Source organism: Piliocolobus tephrosceles, chromosome 3, assembly GCF_002776525.5.
Source record: "Piliocolobus tephrosceles isolate RC106 chromosome 3, ASM277652v3, whole genome shotgun sequence".
NCBI classification, from domain to species: Eukaryota; Metazoa; Chordata; class Mammalia; order Primates; family Cercopithecidae; genus Piliocolobus; species Piliocolobus tephrosceles.
This window is the reverse complement of record NC_045436.1, coordinates 72,404,305-72,422,651: the sequence shown is the minus strand read 5'-3', so window position 1 is coordinate 72,422,651 and position 18,347 is coordinate 72,404,305. Positions and strand designations below refer to the sequence as shown.

The window sequence follows — 18,347 nt, the reverse complement described above, 5'->3', positions numbered from 1 at the left end:
ATAGGTCAGTATGTTAGAGTCCTAATGCACAATCTTTGATTTGTATGTAGTGTCCAAAGGTTTTCCTTGCAGCAGTTCATTTGTCATGAGTAGACCTGATATGTCATCCCAAGTTGTAACAACACCCAAGGTGGCAGTTATCTCAGAGAAGTCCAAAATAAACATTCTGTTACAAAATACTACTTAAAAAAAAAGTTTCATTTACACTGAAGTCATAAAAATGTTGCAAAGCTTTTACATGTAAATATTTGTTCATTTTCATATTATATTTCAATTAATATAATAACTTTCCACATTCTACACTTTCAAAACTGGAATATAAGATTGACATCTACAATACAGTGATCTCCAAGGAAAATAATGCCCTACTGTCAGCAAAGATACAAAAATTATATCCATGTTTAATAAGTTTCATCAAAGATAATTTCATTGCCATTTGAACTGAACCAAAAAACCAAAATAAATACTGATGACCTTACCTTCTTGAACTGCTTGAAAAGGGTTGTTGCCATCAACAAACGTCACTGAAAATGTGATTTTCTCAGTCTGTAAGATCTCCTCATTCTGGTTAAGGTCGCCAACTGCTGTGCGAAACACCTCATCATCCTTTTTGGCAGATTCATCAAAAATTGCTCCTAGAAAGAAGTGAGTTTTTCCATTAAATAATAACATAAATATTCTGTCTTACCCTCTGGAAATATGACATGGAAACTTATGTATTTAAAAAACATATACGTTCACTTAAAACATGCACTTTATTTATTAATGAAACACATTGTACTGGAAGCAGTGTAATAGCTGAGAAGGAATATAATTACTTCTTCCAAATGGAATGATAAATAGTACCTCAAAGTGTTATTGCAGGGAGATCATGGGGAAGAAAATGTAATAAGTATCAAAAGCTTCTACATGACAAAAAGTATCCAATACATTCAATGTCTTATATCATGAAACCTTTAAGGAATTCATAGCTGGAAGGTTTCTTTTCTGAATAAAAGGAAATAAGCTCAGAAAACTTCCTGAGGTCAATTCATAGAATATATAGGAATCAAACAATTGTGGAGATCTTAATTTATTTTTCATTTCCTTCCTTTCTCCCCCCCCCCTTTTTTCTGAACACAGGTATCATTATCTTTTATAGTAGTAAAGTCAGTAATATTTATAGAAAATGTAAAGACATTCAAATCTCTGTGCAGAGGGAATGGAGAAATATTTCTCAAGGAACTAATGTAAGTCCTAATGTAAGTCCTAATTATAGCATTTTTTATCCATATGTAACTATGATGATGATAAACACTGGTAAATTTTTGAGTATTTGGTTGGTAATGGCATATTTGGTAAACACATTGATTCTAAGGGCAAACTGATTTTAAATACTGACTCTGTCACTTGTTAAGTATGCGACCTTGACCAACATGCTCAAATTCTAAACCTCACATTTGTCTAACCTCACATTGTATGTATTAAACACATTGGTCTAAACCTCATGTTGTGTGTATTAAACACATTTGTCTAAACCTCACATTGTGTGTATTAAATGATAATATACAGAGTGTATTATTATATACACAGTATGTATTATAAAGCCAGTGTGAAGCTGGCTTTCTCTTTTCACTGCTCTTTTTGTTTGGTTGGTTGCTTGGTTTATTTTGAGATGGAGTCTTCTTTTGTCGCCTAGGCTACAGTGCAATGGCGTGATCTCAGCTTACTGCAAACGTCCGCCTCCTGGGCTCAAGCCTTTCTCCTGCCTCAGCCTCCTGAGTAGCTGGGATTACAGGTGCACACCACCACACTCGGCTAATTTCTTTTTGTATTTTTAGTAGAGACAGGATTTCACCATTTTGGCCAGGCTGGTCTTGTGTTTCTGACCTCAGGTGATCCACCAGCCTCAGCCTCCAAAAGTGCTGGGATTAAAGGAGTGAGCCACCGTGCCTGGCCATCACTGCTCTTTTATATTGGCATGGATTGTATCAGTCTCCTCAAACCATTGCCTTGTTTCCTATATATTTTGAATATCTGTCCATGGCCTGAGAGAAAATAATGAAGAATTCTTTTTTTTTTTTTTTTTTTTTTTTTTTTGAGACAGAGTCCCACTCTGTCGCCCAGGCTGGAGTGCAGTGGTGCCATCTCGGCTCACTGCAAGCTCTGCCTCCTAGGTTCATGCCATTCTCCTGCCTCAGCCTCCCGAGTAGCTGGGACTACAGGTGCCCGCCACCACGCCCGGCTAATTTTTTATACATATATATATATATATATATTATGTATTTTTAGCAGATACAGGGTTTCACTGTGTTAGCCAGGATAGTCTCTATCTCATGACCACGTAATCCACCCGCCTCGGCCTCCCAAAGTGCTGGGGTTACAGGTGTGAGCCACCACAGCTGGCCAGAATTTTCCAAATTGACACGTAAATTTAGTACTTCCTTAATGTGTTATTAGATGTTTACTAACCAGAATATTAATATTTTATGAATATAATTTTATTAATATAATTTTATTGTATAATGAAATTTAATTTATTAAATATAAAATATAAATTTATTAATATAATTAATATATATTATATACTTTAATTTTTACTTAACCTGTCTTTTCTGAACCAGATAATACTTCTTAATCTAAGCTCTTGTGAAAACATTTAGACAATAAATGTTTGACCTATCTTGCTAATTTAAGCAACTTTCATAAGAATTATTTTAATATGCAATAATCCTTATGTTTATCTAGATTGATAATTACAATGAAATTTAATACTATTATGTTTAGATATACAAATTTACTTAATAGTTTGTTAGGAAGTATGATACAATTTTTTTTATAATTGAAGCTGAAATAACCAATTCATTTTAAATCAGATAATCTAAACGTCTACTCACAAAGTAATAATGTATATTTATACAAAGATATTTCAACTTGTCATGGATTCTAAATGAGTCTTTAAAAAAGAGTTTCTAATCAACCTTGTTTTATAGCAGGTGATGTTACTGACTTCTGCTGTATTGGTAATACATTTTTGATGGAAGCATTTTACTATTACATGGCAGAACAGTTAATATTGCCTTAAATATTAAACTTGGCTTAATAAACAGCAGAAACCTGCGGAAATGATAGCACATTAGTCAATCCTTTGCAGAATTAAGATATACTGAAAAAATTGATAAAAGAAACAGTTCATCTTTCTGCAAACAGCAAGGAAGTACACAGAAGAAACAGTTCATCTTATTGCAAACAGTGTAATCAAAGAACAGAAAATCTTATCCAACATTTCAAATCCCAGTTATTTATTTACATGTTTTCTTCAGCTATAAAAATGTCATCTTAAACTGACTTTGTACTAAAAGAGTGCATGCAGTATTTTGTCTTCAACACAAGCATTCTGAAAACAATGTGATATAGTTCCACAGGAAGGATCCTGGAACAGAAATTCCTTTCTAATTTCACCCACTTCCAATAGTCACAGCAAAGTCATCTCTCTATTGTTTGTATTAATACACAAATATTACCAGTCTACATAATCTAATACTGTATGTACTAGATCTATTTTGTTAACTATATAGTTGCTCAAATATAACATTCATAACTATGTAGTTAACATGATGCCAAAGCATCTAGATCCTTCCCGGGTATTTTTTATTAGCAAGATTTTACAGTCAGTTTTATTTTATAACCTTCATGGGAAAAGCAGATTAGACCTGTCATGATAACATAATTATTACACCATTGATATACAGACAAACACACCACACATGGCATTTCATCAATACTCTGTATATACTTCTTATTGGCCAAACTGAAGGGAAGAATAACCAATCAAGAAAGCAGGAAAGGAACGCCTCCTAAATATTTCTATTATAGCAATTTTTAATTAGTCATTTCTATCACTAAAGGTTGATATTCTGTTGCTTTTATGGGGGAGAAATAAAGGCTTTATGTAATCCTTATGCAAACATATTGACATGCAAGTAGCCAAAATATATATATTTTAAATGAAAACTATATCATGTTTACATGTCTTCTTATATCTTAGAAAAATACTAATGTTAATGAGTTTGTACTATATATGTAATGCTACTGAAAACAATTTTCATGGACTAATGGACCAATTGGCATATATATGAAAAAAATACCAACTTTAGGCAAAGTTCTACAAAAATACAACTGTCAATTACAATGTATAGTAATATTAAAGCAATGCTAATGTCTTAAATTGTCATTGTGAGGTGTCATATGTAAAAGTATTAATGCAGGTATGCCCTTTGAAAATTCATAAATTATTGTACAATTCAAAGTTATAAAACAGCTAACAAGCTATAGTACTTCTGTTTAAAAAAAAAAGCATAATTATGTTATAGAAAGGTATTTAAATATTCCCAAAATACATCTACTTACTTGCCAATTTTTAAAATGACAATCCAAATTTTTTTCTTTAAACCTAATAGATATATGCTTGGGGGGTGTGTGTGTGTGTGTGTGTGTGTGTGTGTGTGTGTGTATGTAGATTTTTTGAACTTGAAATAAGTCAGTACTTCAGATCATAAAATCATTTCACCCAAAAATACATTCACAAATATGCCTTCTAAATAAAATATTTAAAAGTTCACTAAACTAAGCAACTCAACAAGTCTCCAAACATTCGAAGATTTTTCTCCTTTGTGGTTTTATTTTTGGTGTTTCCTCTACCATGGAGGTAGTCCTTATCACATTAGCAAAATATAATTTCCTAGGCCATAGAAACTATTTTTATACTTACATTGTGTATAAAAGAGCCTGAATATTTTAGACACTCAAGAATCACTGATTAAACCTTTTTTAAACATTAAATTAGGTATAATCTTGTAAAATAAAATACCAAAATTCAGATGTATAGCTAAAATAAAAGTTATACCTAAACCTAAATTAAAACAAAAGTAGACTTAAAAATGTGCTTGCATGTTAATTTATTGTCACAGGCATTATCACGATTCCAGAATACTCAAGTTAGCAAGGTAGTAATCATACACAAGGTGATTAATAATCATGCTAAAAACTTGTATTTTAGTTTGAATATTGAAAATTTTGTGTCTTATAAATTTAAGAGACAAGTGGAATAAACATTATTTACCTGATAAAATAGTAGAGAAAAAAATGTGTTCATTTTGCACATAATTTACTCTAAAAATATTGAGAAAAATTTTGATATATCTTGAAGAAATTTTCCACAGCAAATAGAATTATTGGAAGATATTTATACATTCTATAACAAACCTATCAAGTTGTATTTAAAATAAAAGACTCTAAATATTGAAACCAGCATCAACACATCCACATTCCTATTGCACAATCAATAGCATATCATGTAGCAAAACTTGTATAAAAACATTTGTGCACAAATGTTTCGTTGAATTTCATAGTCCCAAATAAAATCAAAGATGGCTGATCTTCATTTTGTTAGTCAAAAAGTTCTAAATTTTTACTCTCTTAACTCACTTAATTTTAACTGACATGTAAATTATATATGGTAGGTAATCATAAAAGGAATAAACTTCATTGAAAGTTAGCAAAGGTGCTACATGCAATGAATACTTTATTTTCTTTGTAACAACAGAGATGATCCTTTGGTTCATGCTCTCTCTTTCTCTACCCCCCAGCTTTTTCCCTTCACTTTTTCTCTTTAAGTTCACATATTCAGGCATCTAGCCATTCATCCATCTATTCATCAAACCAATCCTTCCTAAACACAGAAAAAAAACCATCAAAGCCAAGCCACTGTACTCTTTAACAAATTGTTTAGTGGCCAAATATTTGAAATGAGTTAAGTATTGAATAAAATCATAGTGGAAATAAGATGCCATAAGAAGATCATAAAAAGAGGCAATCATGTTGTTTTTGTAAACTCATAGCCGAAAGAAATTTTAGAGATGGTTTATGCAAACCTCATCATGCTTCATAAATTATAGTGCAAACATTTTAAGTATTTCCACCCAAATTACACAACCAAAGGTTACAAGATGTAGAGTAGGAGGTTAGTTGTCCTGGTTTCAAGTTTGGAGCTATGTCTGACATATTATGCTTTTTTCACTTCAAACATTTGTTTTATGGTGGTTATATATATAGAGAGAGAGTAGATCAGGACATATATGTGGGTGTATATACACATGTACATATATATTCAATAAATAGTACTATAATGATGATTAGCATATTAAATTCATTTATTTTAAGCCATGAAGGTTATAAAATTGATGAAACGTAGTAAAATGCTGATCAGAAGAATAGTTTTACATAAAATTTAATTCCTTTGCCTGAGAAGCTTCAACAACTTTAGTTTAGGAGGTTAAAATAAAGAAAAAAGTACAACCTTCTGCCTTGGGGAGTTTATTGGTCACAGTAGGATTTACAGTTCTGCAGAGCTATTCAGAATTGTTAAATCATCATATATCCTTACTGTTTTAGATGCTACTATTCACAAGTGGGTTTTTAATTTAATTCTGACAATGCATTTTGCATACACATTAGTTGCACTGTGAGCATATATCCAAGTAAAGAGATTTATAACATTGTTTTCATCTACAAATAGGATTCCTACTATTGCCAGTGGAAATTATGCAGCATTTCAAAAGGAGGGCAAATAATAAAAGGTATTATAGATATTGTAAAAATCAGATTTCTCCTTTATTTCATTGTCTCATTCATGTTACCCTCCGTTCAAGGAGAAAAAATGTTGAACATGTTCAAAACTACTAGGTAGTAAGAAAAGTTAGCAGTATTACAACCAAAAGAGATTAGCATTTTTGATACCATTAAGTATCTTTACTTAAGCATAGATAATATCTTTGACACCAATTAGCATCTTTACTTACCAGAGATATCAGTTACTATTTCAGTGGGGTATTATTACAATGAAGGTGAAGGCATTGTTTATATATATATGTATATAAATATATACACATATGCACGTGTGCATATATATGTGTATATATTTATATTATACATGTTAATATGTGTATATATTTATATTTTACATGCACAAATAGGTACATTTATTACATACACACACATATATTACAACCGTGTGTATGTAATGAATGCACATGTGTGCGTATGTAATAAATGTGCCTATTTGTGCATGTGTGTATATAAATATAATTATATATTTATAATTATATCTACATAGATATATATATCTGTGTGTGTGTGTGTATGTGTGTGTGTGTGTGTGTGTGTGTGTGTATATATATATATATAAAATTATCTGCCCAGGAAATATTAATTGAGATATCATCCACAATTTAATTCTGAATTACAAATGTTTCAGCAGCATCTTAGTTAACAGAACATTTCCTAATATGTTCTATGCTTACCCTTGCAGGCATGAAACAGGGTTTTCAGAACTCTTTATCCTTTTATTATGAGGCATATTTTTCTCAGTTCATCTTATCTAACCCTTCACAATCATTCTGACTAAAGAAGTAAACCAAAACAATGACTCTAATTGTTGGAAAGGAGGTGCTGGATATACACCAAATTCATGACAATTAGCAAATATTATTCTGAATTAGAGACAGTTGTTCTCTGTTGTGTTTCTCTCCAGTTTATAATAATTGAAATATCAGAAACACTAGCAATTAACATTTATTAGTACTAAGGACTGTAATAAGTGGCTCATAGCCATTATTTTATTTAGTTGTGATTAAAAAAAAACCTCTTTGAGGGAAATGAAACTCAGGTTAAGTAACTTTCCCCTGGCTCAAGCTAGTAATAATTGCTGCAGAATCCACAGCTCTCAGTTTCTCAGCAATCTTCCAAAAACACTAGGAGCGTAATAACTGGCAATATATACATTAAAACAAATTTCCAGATAAGAAAATGATATGCATATTTTTATTTTCGTAATAATATATATGGAGAGAAACAGAGTCTTTCTCTGTCACCCAGGCTGCAGTGTAATTGTGTAACCATGGCTCACTGCAGTCTCAATCTCCCCAACTCACGTGATCCCCCTGTCTCTGCTCCCTGAATAGTTGAAACTACAGGGGCATGCCACCAAGCTTGGCTAATTTTTAATTTTTTTGTAGAGACTAGGGTCTCACTTTGTTGCCCAGGCTGATCTCGAACTTCTGGGCTCAAGTGTTCCTCACTTGAGGGACTGTACTATCACTGCACCTCTGCATCTCAAAGTGCTGAGGTCACAGACATGAGCCACAACACCCATCATTTCATGATAATTATAATAAAATTTTATTGTACATTAAAATTCTCAAATAGGTTTCAATCTTACATTTTGTTTTATAAAATTTTATTAATTATGCATATTTCTATATAATTTCTAGTACTTTTTGCATACTTTGAAGTTTCAATATTAGTCCCAGTGATTTAGCTTATACTATATCAGAGGTTGATTTACCTGTTTTTATACAAACTTTATAGTTAAGGGTGTTTAGGGATAATTAATATATATATAAATGTAAATTGATATAAATTTCTAAACCTTAGGCGACATAACAATCTTTGCAGTTACTTTGGAATAGTGTTAAGTGAGTTCCAATAGAATATGCACTATGACATATTTTTAAATGCAGAATTCAGAACAAATCTCTAGTCTTTCAATTTCTAAGGAGTTTTGTTGTTCTTGTTGCTTACTTTAGTGACTAATGATCCTAATAGAGTGACAATAAAATATATAAAGTCATTAACTTTATATATTAAGGACCACTGATAATTTACTAGGTCTATAATATTCAAATTGTGGTCAGGTGCAGGAACTGTCTGACTTCTTATTTTCCAGTGTCTAGTGCTTACTTATCACTTTGTTCTGAGAGTTCAAAATACATTATAATATTAACTTCCATTTCACCCACCATAATTATTTAGCCTATAGGAAAGCATCATTTTTATTTTAAACACAGGTAATCAAGTTGAAAGAGGATATTGTCAAGATCACAGAGGGTATTAGTTATGATAGAGTATAGAAAGGTATAAGTGGAAGGAGAAAATTCCATGCCGATAGTTAAATGATTATACAGAAATCCTTGAATGTGTATTGTAATTTACATTTAGCTAGTGTCTGAAACATTTTTAATAATTCAGACACCTTTACATTCTGTTTTCTTCAATATATTTTTGACAAAGTGACTTACAATGAGAAGGATAAATCATAGACCAAGAAGTGAAATTTTCAGTACTGTCTCCAGAGATTTCCTCCGAGATTTATGTTTGAATGTGACATTTGCTCACAGTGTGAAATAAGTCAAATTCAAAGAGATTCTTCATTCTGACACAAGGCCCTTTTCTTAGCCTTACTTTCCAATAACATATGAATTCACATTTCATTTGGAAAACTTGTATAGTTATCCATAAACACAAAACACATTTAAACTGATAATACTATCACTGGAAAAATCTGACAGCTGTGTGTTTTCCAGAAGTATGTGGGAGAAAGGGAAATGTAGGGTGCTTGCCTAAGGAACAGGTACGCTGAGTCATTCACATGGAGCATAAAAAGGGGTTAACTTTTTAAATAATTTCATGTTGGAACATAGATCCTCTCAGAATAGTTTATGCACTTTATACTAGTTTAGTGAATAAACATTTCAAAAATCATTTCTTTGAATAGGAATGCTTTGGAATTTTTAAAGAGTACTTGTGACTAGTTCTAAATAAATAAATAAATAAATAAAAAGCAGTGGTGGGGACTAGACAGTGAAAGCTCAAATATCTGGATTTTTTTCTTGTATAAAAGCAGCAATGTTTAACTCTAAATTAGTTTACATCTTTTCGTACTGAATCCGTGAAGACTCAACCAGAACCTTGTGTGCTATGTTGCAGTCTCTTTCTCTATTTTATACATTTAACTGAAACAATACTCTATTATTACAAAATTCTGCCACGACAAGAACAAAAAGAACTGGTTTGACAATAGACACTTTGAACACTGCACAGCAATTCAAATTCTTCCCAAACTGACGTGATGTATTTTTTAAAAAATAAATAGGCAAAAAGGTGATAAGGTAGCTACTGAAAAGTATATTCATGGAGAAAAGTTGCAGATACTTTTAGAAATTGAACAGATTTAACATTTTTTCTTCCTGTAACAATTTACTCTATCTTTTTAATATTGCTTTCAACTTCGACAAAAAAAAGTGTGATAATTGGCCTATACTACTATAAGTAAAATCATATGCCAAAGAAATATCTGTATGAAAACATAGTGTGAATGTGATCCTCTTAGAAGGGTCAAACATATTTTGTACACAAATAATGTAGTGTAGGCCGTCTTCTACAGAGTAAAAGTTCTAATTTTATGTTTAAGACAAAAATTTACTCTGCTTTGAGATGAAAAATCATTTTACCTATCTGAATTGGCCAAAACAAATAATTTGCTTGTAATTGAGCATTTTAAAACTTCTGTAAAATACTGTCTCAGTTCTAAAGTAAATGATTGCAGCCTGTAGAATATTTCAGGTAGGAAAACGGTACTCTTCCAATATAAATCTCAAACTTCATAGTTTATTAACTCCGAACTCATTTATAATTTTTTTCTTCTTCTTTATTACATGAATGTACATTTAACTAGCAAAAATGAAGATTTTATAGATATCCACTGATTATTTTTCCAATATATTCTATAAAATATACTGATATTTCCAGGAAATTGCCATGCAAAATATTTCAAAAGCATTAAGCAAACAGCAATTCTATTATAACTGTAGACTAGACAATTGTAAACGAGACATGAGTTTCCCTTAGAAGGATGTCAAAATTTCTAGGTATTTATTAGCTGCAATATATATTACTGAAAACCATGGCACAAGAACTATGTGACAAATGCACAAGCTTCAGTAGCCGATTCGATCAACCGGAAGAAAGGGCATCAGTGATTGAAGATCAAATGAATGAAATGAAGTGAGAAGAGAAGTTTAGAGCAAAAAGAGTAAAAAGAAACAAACAAAGCCTCCAAGAAATATGGCACTATGTGAAAAGACCAAATCTACACCTGATTGGTGTAGCTGAAAGTGACGGAGAGAATGGAACCAAGTTGGAGAACACTCTGCAGGATATTATCCAGGAGAACTGCACTAACCTAGCAAGGCAAGCCAACATTCAAATTCAGGAAATACGGAGAATGCCACAAAGATACTCCTCTAGAAGAGCAACTCCAAGACACATAATTGTCAGATTCACCAAAGTTGAAATGAAGGAAAAAATGTTAAGGGCAGCCAGAGAGAAAGGTTGAGTTACCCACAAAGGGAAGCCCATCAGAGATCAGTCCAGCTGATCTCTTGGCAGAAACTCTACAAGCCAGAAGATAGTGGGGACCAATATTCAACATTCTTAAAGAAAAGAATTTTCAACCCAGAATTTCACATCCAACCAAACTAAGCTTCATAAGTGAAGGAGAAATAAAATCCTTTACAGACAAGCAAATGCTGAGAGATTTTGCCACCACCACTTGTAGGTCTCTGCCCTACAAGAGACCCTGAAGGAAGCACTAAACATGGAAAGGAACAACCAGTACCAGCCACTGCAAAAACATGCCAAATTGTAAAGACCATCAATGCTAGGAAGAAACTGCATCAACTAATGAGCAAAATAACCAGCTAACATCATAATGACAGGATCAAGTTCACACATAACAATATTAACCTTAAATGTAAATGGGTTAAATGGTCCAATTAAAAGACACAGACTGGCAAATTGGATAAAGAGTCAAGACCCATCAGTTTGCTGTATTCAGGAGACCCATCTCACATGCAGAGACACACATAGGCTCAAAATAAAGGGATGAAAGAAGGTCTACCAAGCAAATGGAGAACAAAAAAAAGCAGGGGTTGCAATCCTAGTCTCTGATAAAACAGACTTTAAACCATCAAAGATCAAAAGAGACAAAGAAGGCCATTACATAATGGTAAAGGGATCAATTCAACAAGAAGAGCTAACTATCCTAAATATATATGCACTCAACTTCTTTATAGAAGAATCTTAGCTTTTATTAAATTCTAGCTTTCTGTAGAGGACCTTGCACTTCCTGTAGTCTTTTCAACTGGAGATTTATTTTTTCACATATCAAGTCCTGTTACAACCAATTATCGCTTAGCTCCTTAAAAGCAGTGTCAAACCATTACTCCTCCAATATGAAGTAAAATCATCTCTTCTGAGTCCCTTGCCATTTAACTGTCCTACCCTCTGATCTTTCTCATCACTGTCACTGACTACCTCCTGGCCAGATGACTAAATTCATTTTATAAATTGAAACCTGGTTCAAAATCTTTCTCTCTGTCCCAAGTCCTACCATCGTCCTTAGTGATAACAGTTGACTTATCGACCTTAGTAACAACTCAATCTCATTTTTCTTAATCCCAATGTTTATACCTCCATGAAACCCACAGCCAATAGCAGGTCCCTGACATCCCCTGTACTCTGTATCAGAAATCTTGATATCTATTATCTAACATTCTACACAGTCTTTTTTTCTTTTTTTTTTTTTTGAGGCAGAGTCTCGCTCTGTCGCCCAGACTGGAGTGCAGTGGCCGGATCTCAGCTCACTGCAAACTCCGCCTCCCGGGTTCACGCCATTCTACTGCCTCAGCCTCCCGAGTAGCTGGGACTACAGGCGCTCGCCACCTCATCCGGCTAGTTTTTTTTTTGTATTTTTTAGTAGAGACGGGGTTTCACTGTGTTAGCCAGGATGGTTTCGATCTCCTGACCTCGTGATCCGCCCGTCTCCGCCTCCCAAAGTGCTGGGATTACAGGCTTGAGCCACCGCGCCCGGCCCACAGTCTTTTTTTCAAGACTCATTCTGTTACATCTGTTCTTCAGCCACATAGAAACTTCCAGTCCCCTGATCACTGAGTTGATGAAGACCCCATTTTACATAAACTGTGATAACAGAGAGTAACAAGAGGTAAATAAACAGTTCCCCTTTGAATATATTATGTTTCTAAAGCCTATTAAAATCAAAGTGGAAAATTTAGGTTGGCAATTAACATATGTAAAAAATGGAGCTTAAGAGAAAGATGTCTGAATTGGAGTTATATATTTGAGAGTCAACAAGGTACCTTTGGAAATTAAAAATCTGAGAGAAAATGTTATCACATTAAAAAATAGCCCAAATGGAAAGAAGAGGGACTAGAACAGATCCCAGGCCCAGAATGAAGAAAAGCAGGGTGGGGCAATGGCACACCCAGAAGCAACAACCCCTCCAGGAGCAACAGAGTCAAGGGATCTCCAACCCCAGCAAAGGGAAGCAGGGAGTGATTGTGTGATCCTGGGAAACCACACATCTACCACAGAGCTTTGCAAACCATGGATCAGGAGGTCCCTTCATGGGCCCATGCCACCAGGGTCTGACACACTAAGCTGGGCAAAGTCTCAGGAGACCAGATGCTCAGGCACATGTAGAGATCTAGGAGCTTTACATACACCAGCCCCAGGAACTCTGGCAATGGTGTCTGCAGCTCAAGCAAGACAGGAGGTCCTTCCTAGGAGATACCCCTAGGAAGGGATCTCAATCCAGAGACCCAAGCAGTGCTAGTCTTCAGGCCCAACTTCCATAGCCTGTCACAGGATAGGACCCACTGGCTTGGAATCCAGGACATCCACCAGCAACAGGGTGGAGCCTGCCTGAGAGGAGATGGAGGAGAGGAGATAATAGCCACCATATCTGCTATTTAGTTCAGTCAGCCATTCCAGCTTCTGGGTTTTGGAGAGTCCAAATGGTCTGGAAAAGGAAGGGTTCCAACAGTGCAGTATAGTTGCTTTGCCAAACCGTGGCTGGAGTGCTTTGGTAAGCAGAACCCTGGTCCATTCCTTCTCAGTGGGTGGGACCTCCCAGCTGGGGTCTCCAGCCATGTCTGCCTGCATATATTCTATAAATAGAGCACTGATTTATCTCTGGGACAGAGTGCCCTGGGGGAAAGGCAGATTGCCACCTTGGCTGTTTAGACAACTCAGCCATTCCAGCCTGTGGACTTTGGAGAGTCCAAGTCAATGGGCAGAGGTGGTTCCTCAGTATGGCACGGCTGTTTGTCTTCCTTAAGGGGGGCCCTGATCCACTCCTCCTCATGGGAGTGTCCTTCCAGCCAGGGCTTCTGTCCACTCTGTCCATGTTCAACAGTCAACAGTTCTAATTTCTCTCTGGGAGAGAGTGTCTTGAGAACAACAGAGGTGACCACCACCTTGGCTGTTCAAATATCTCAGCTGGTCCAGACTGTGGGCCTTGGAGAGCCCTAAATGATTGGGAGCTGAAGGCCAAGGTCTCCAGCCACCTCCTACAGGTGGGTGCAGGCAGGCAACCATTCAGTATCCCCTGGAATAGAGCTTCCAGAGGATGGGACAGGCTGCCATATTTGCTGTTTCGCAGTCTTTACTGTTGATACCTCCAGGTATGGGAAAAAATGAGGTGACTAGGATCTAGAACTGACCTGCAGCAAGCTGCAGCAATGCTAAAACAAACAAACAGAAAAGCAAGCAACAACAAAACCCACAAAAAAAAAACCCATCCAAAAGTAAGCAAAATCAAAGATCATAGGTAGATAAGCCCACAAATATGAGACAGAACCATTGCAAAAGCACTGAAAACTCAAAAAGCCAGAGTGTCCCTTTTCATCTAAATGACTGAACCACCTCACCAGCAAGGGTTCAGAACGGGGCTGAGGCTGACATGGCTGAAATGACAGAAGTAAGCTTCAAAATGCAGATAAAAACAACCTTTGCTGAGCTAAAGGAGCATGTTGTAACCCAATGCAAAGATCCTAAACATCATGGTAAAACAATACAGGGGCTGACAGGCAAAATAGCCAGAATATAGGGGAATGTAACCAACCTGATGAAGCTGAAAGGCACACTACAGGAATTTCCCATTGCAATTACAAGATTAATAGCAGAATAGGTCAAGAGGAGGAAAGACTTTCTGAACTTGAAGACTATCTTTCTGAAATAAGACAGCCAGACAAGAACAGAGAAAAAGGAATGAACAAGCCTTCAGGAAATACGGGATTATCTAAAGAGACACAATCTATGACTGATTGGGGTACCCAAAAGATATAAAGATAATGGAAACAATTTAACAAACATACTTCAAGATATTATCAGGAGAACTTCCCCAACCTAGCAAGAAAGGCCAACATTCAAATTCAGGAAATGTAGAAAACCCCAGTAAGATACTACATAAGAAAATCCTCCCCAAGACACATAATCATCTGATTCTCCAAGGTCAAAATGAAAGAGAAAGTGTTAAGGGCAGCCAGAAAGAAAGAGCAGGTGACTGACAAAGGGAAGCCCATCAGACTAACAGTGGAACTCTCAGAAGAAACCCTACAACCCAAGGAGATTGGAGAGCAAAATGTGACATTTTAAAGAAAATAATTTCCAATGTAGAATTTCGTATCTGGACAAACTCAGCTTCAAAAACAAAGGAGAGGAGATCCTTTCATAAGAGAAAGAGTTCGTTTTCAGACAAGAAAATGTTTAGGGAATTTATTATCACCAGACTTATGTTACAAGAGCTCCTGAAGGAAGCACTAAGTATGGAAAGGACCAGCCACTTAAAACAGCAACAACAACAACAACAACAACAAAAACTGAAGTACAGACCAGTTAACACTATATAGCAACCACATAAACATGTCTGCAAAATAGCCAGTTATAATAGCATCATGATAACAGGATCAAATACACACATAAAGATACTAACCTTAAATGTAAATGGGATAAATGCCCCATTTAAAAGACAAAGAATGGCAAGCTGGGTACAGTACTAAAACCCATTGGTATGCTTTCTTCAAGGGACTCGTCTCACATACAAAGACACACATAGGCTTTGAAGGAATATTTACCCAGGAAATAGAAAACAGGAAAAAAGCAGGGGTTGCAATCCTAGTTTCTGACAAAACAGACTTTAAACCAACAAAGAATAAAAGACAAAGAAGAGGATTACATAAAGGTAAAGGGTTCAATTCAACAAAAACAGCTAACTATCTTAAATATACATGCACCCAATAGAGGAGGACCCAGATTCATAAGCAAGTTCTTAGAGACCTTCAATGAGACTTAGGCTTCTTCAAAGTAATAGTATGAGCCTTTCACATCCCACTGACAATACTAGATCATTGAGACAGTAAATTCACGGATACTCAGGACCTGAACTCAGCTCTGGATCCAGTTGACCTGTTAGATATCTACAGAACTCTCTACCCAAAAACAACAGAATGTGCATTATTCTCAGTGGAACATGTCACTTACTCTAAAATAAATCACATAATTGGAAGTAAAACACACCTCAGCAAATGCAAGATAACTGAAATCATAACAAACAGTCCCTCAGACCACAGTACAATAAAATTAGAACTCAAGATTCAGAAATTCACTCAAAACCATACAACTACATGGAAATTGAATAACCTGCTCCTGAATGACTTTTGGGTAAATAATGAAATTAAGATAGAAACAAACAAGTTCTTTGTAACTAATGACAACAAAGAAACAACATACCAGATTAACTGCAATGCAGCTAAAGCAGTGTCAAGAGAGAAATTTATAGTACTAAATGCCCATATCAAACAGCTAGAAAGATCTCAAATTTACATTCTAACATCACAACAAAAGAACTAGAGAACCAAGAGCAAACAAATCCCAATGCTAGCAGAAGATAAGAAATAATCAAGATCAGAGCAGAACTGAAGGAGATAGAGACATGAAAAACTCTTCAAAAACTGAAATCCAGAAGCTGTTTTAAAAAAAAATTAAAATAAAATAGAGTCGTAGCTAGACTAGTAAAGAAGAAAAGAAAGAATATTCCAATAAATGCAATCAGAAATGATAAGGAAGATATCACCACTGACCCCAAAGAAATACAAACAACCATCAGAGAGTACTATAAATATCTCTATTCACATAAACTGGACGATCTAGAAGAAAGGAACAAATTCCTGGAAACATACAGTCTCCCAAGACTGAACCAGGAAGAAACGGAATGCTTGAATACGGCAATGATGAGTTCTGAAACTGAGGCAGTAATAAATAGCCTAATAACCAAAAAAAGCCCAAGGCCAGATAGATTTATGGGTGAATTCTACCAGAGGTACAAAGAAGAGCCAGTACCATTCCTACTGATACTATTCCAAAAAAAAAAAAAAAAATGAAAAGGAAAGTATCCTCCTTAACTCATTCTATGAGGCCATAATCATTCTGACACCAAAACCTGGTAGAGATACAAGAAAAAAAGAAAACTTCAGGCCAATATTGTTGGTGAACATCTATGTGAAAATACTCAACAAAATACTGCTAAACCGAATCCAACAGCACATCAAAAAGTTTATCTGCAATGATCAAGTAGGATGCAAGGATGGTTCAACATACACAAATCCTCAGGATGCAAGGCTGATTCAGCATATGTAAATGAATAAATGTGATTCATCACATAAACAGAACTAAAAACAAAATCCATGTGATTATCTTAATAGATTCAGAAAAGGCCTTCAATAAAATTTAACATCCCTTCATATTAAAAAACTCTCAATAAACCAGGTATTAAAGCAACATACCGCAAAATAATAAGAGCCATATATGCCATACCCACAGCAAATATCATACTGAGAGGCAAAAACCGGAAGCACTCCTCTTGTAAAATTGGCACAAGACAAGCTTGTCTACTGTCAAGACTCCTATTCAAAATAGTGTTGGAAGTTCTAGCCAGGGCAATCAGGTAAAAGAAAGAAATAAAGACATTCAAATACAAAGACAGGAAGTCAAAGTATCTTTGTTTGCAGATGACATGATGCTATATCTAGAAAACTCCATCATCTCAATCGAAAAGCTGCTTAAACTGATACACAACTTTAACAAAATCTCAAGATAAAAATAAATACGTAAAAACCAGTAGCATTCCTATTATGTCAATAACAGACAAGCTCAACACCAAAACTCAAATAAGCTCCCATTCAGAAATGCCACCAAAATAATCAAATACCTAGGAGATAACAAGGGAAGTGAAGGATCTCTTCAAGACAAACTATAAACCACCTGCTCAAATAAATCAGAAATGACACAAACAAATGGAAAAACATTTCATGCTCCTGGACAGGAATAATTAATATGAAAATGACCACACTGCTCAAAGCAATTTATGGATTAAATGTTATTCCCATTAAACTCACATTGGCATTCTTCACAGAATTAGAAAAAGATATTTTAAAATTCATATGAAGCCAAAAAGAGCCTGAATAGCCAAGACAATCCTAAGCAAAAAGAACAAACCCGAAGGCATCATGCTATTTCACTTCAAACTGTACTACAAGGCTACAGTAACCAAAACAGCATGGTACTGGTTACAGAAACAGACGCATAGACCAATGAAACAGAATAGAGAGCCC

General features: G+C 34.9%; 1 protein-coding gene across 2 annotated transcripts in view; it reads right to left on the bottom strand.

Moving 5' to 3' along the window:
- Positions 1–18,347, bottom strand: part of GRID2 (glutamate ionotropic receptor delta type subunit 2) — a 1,491,924-nt gene that overhangs the window by 1,205,580 nt on the left and 267,997 nt on the right. For both annotated transcript variants that reach the window (XM_023195441.3, XM_023195442.2), the window contains exon 2: positions 480–635. In XM_023195441.3, the coding sequence (XP_023051209.1) occupies positions 480–635 (156 nt within the window). The remainder of the gene's footprint in view (positions 1–479; positions 636–18,347) is intronic.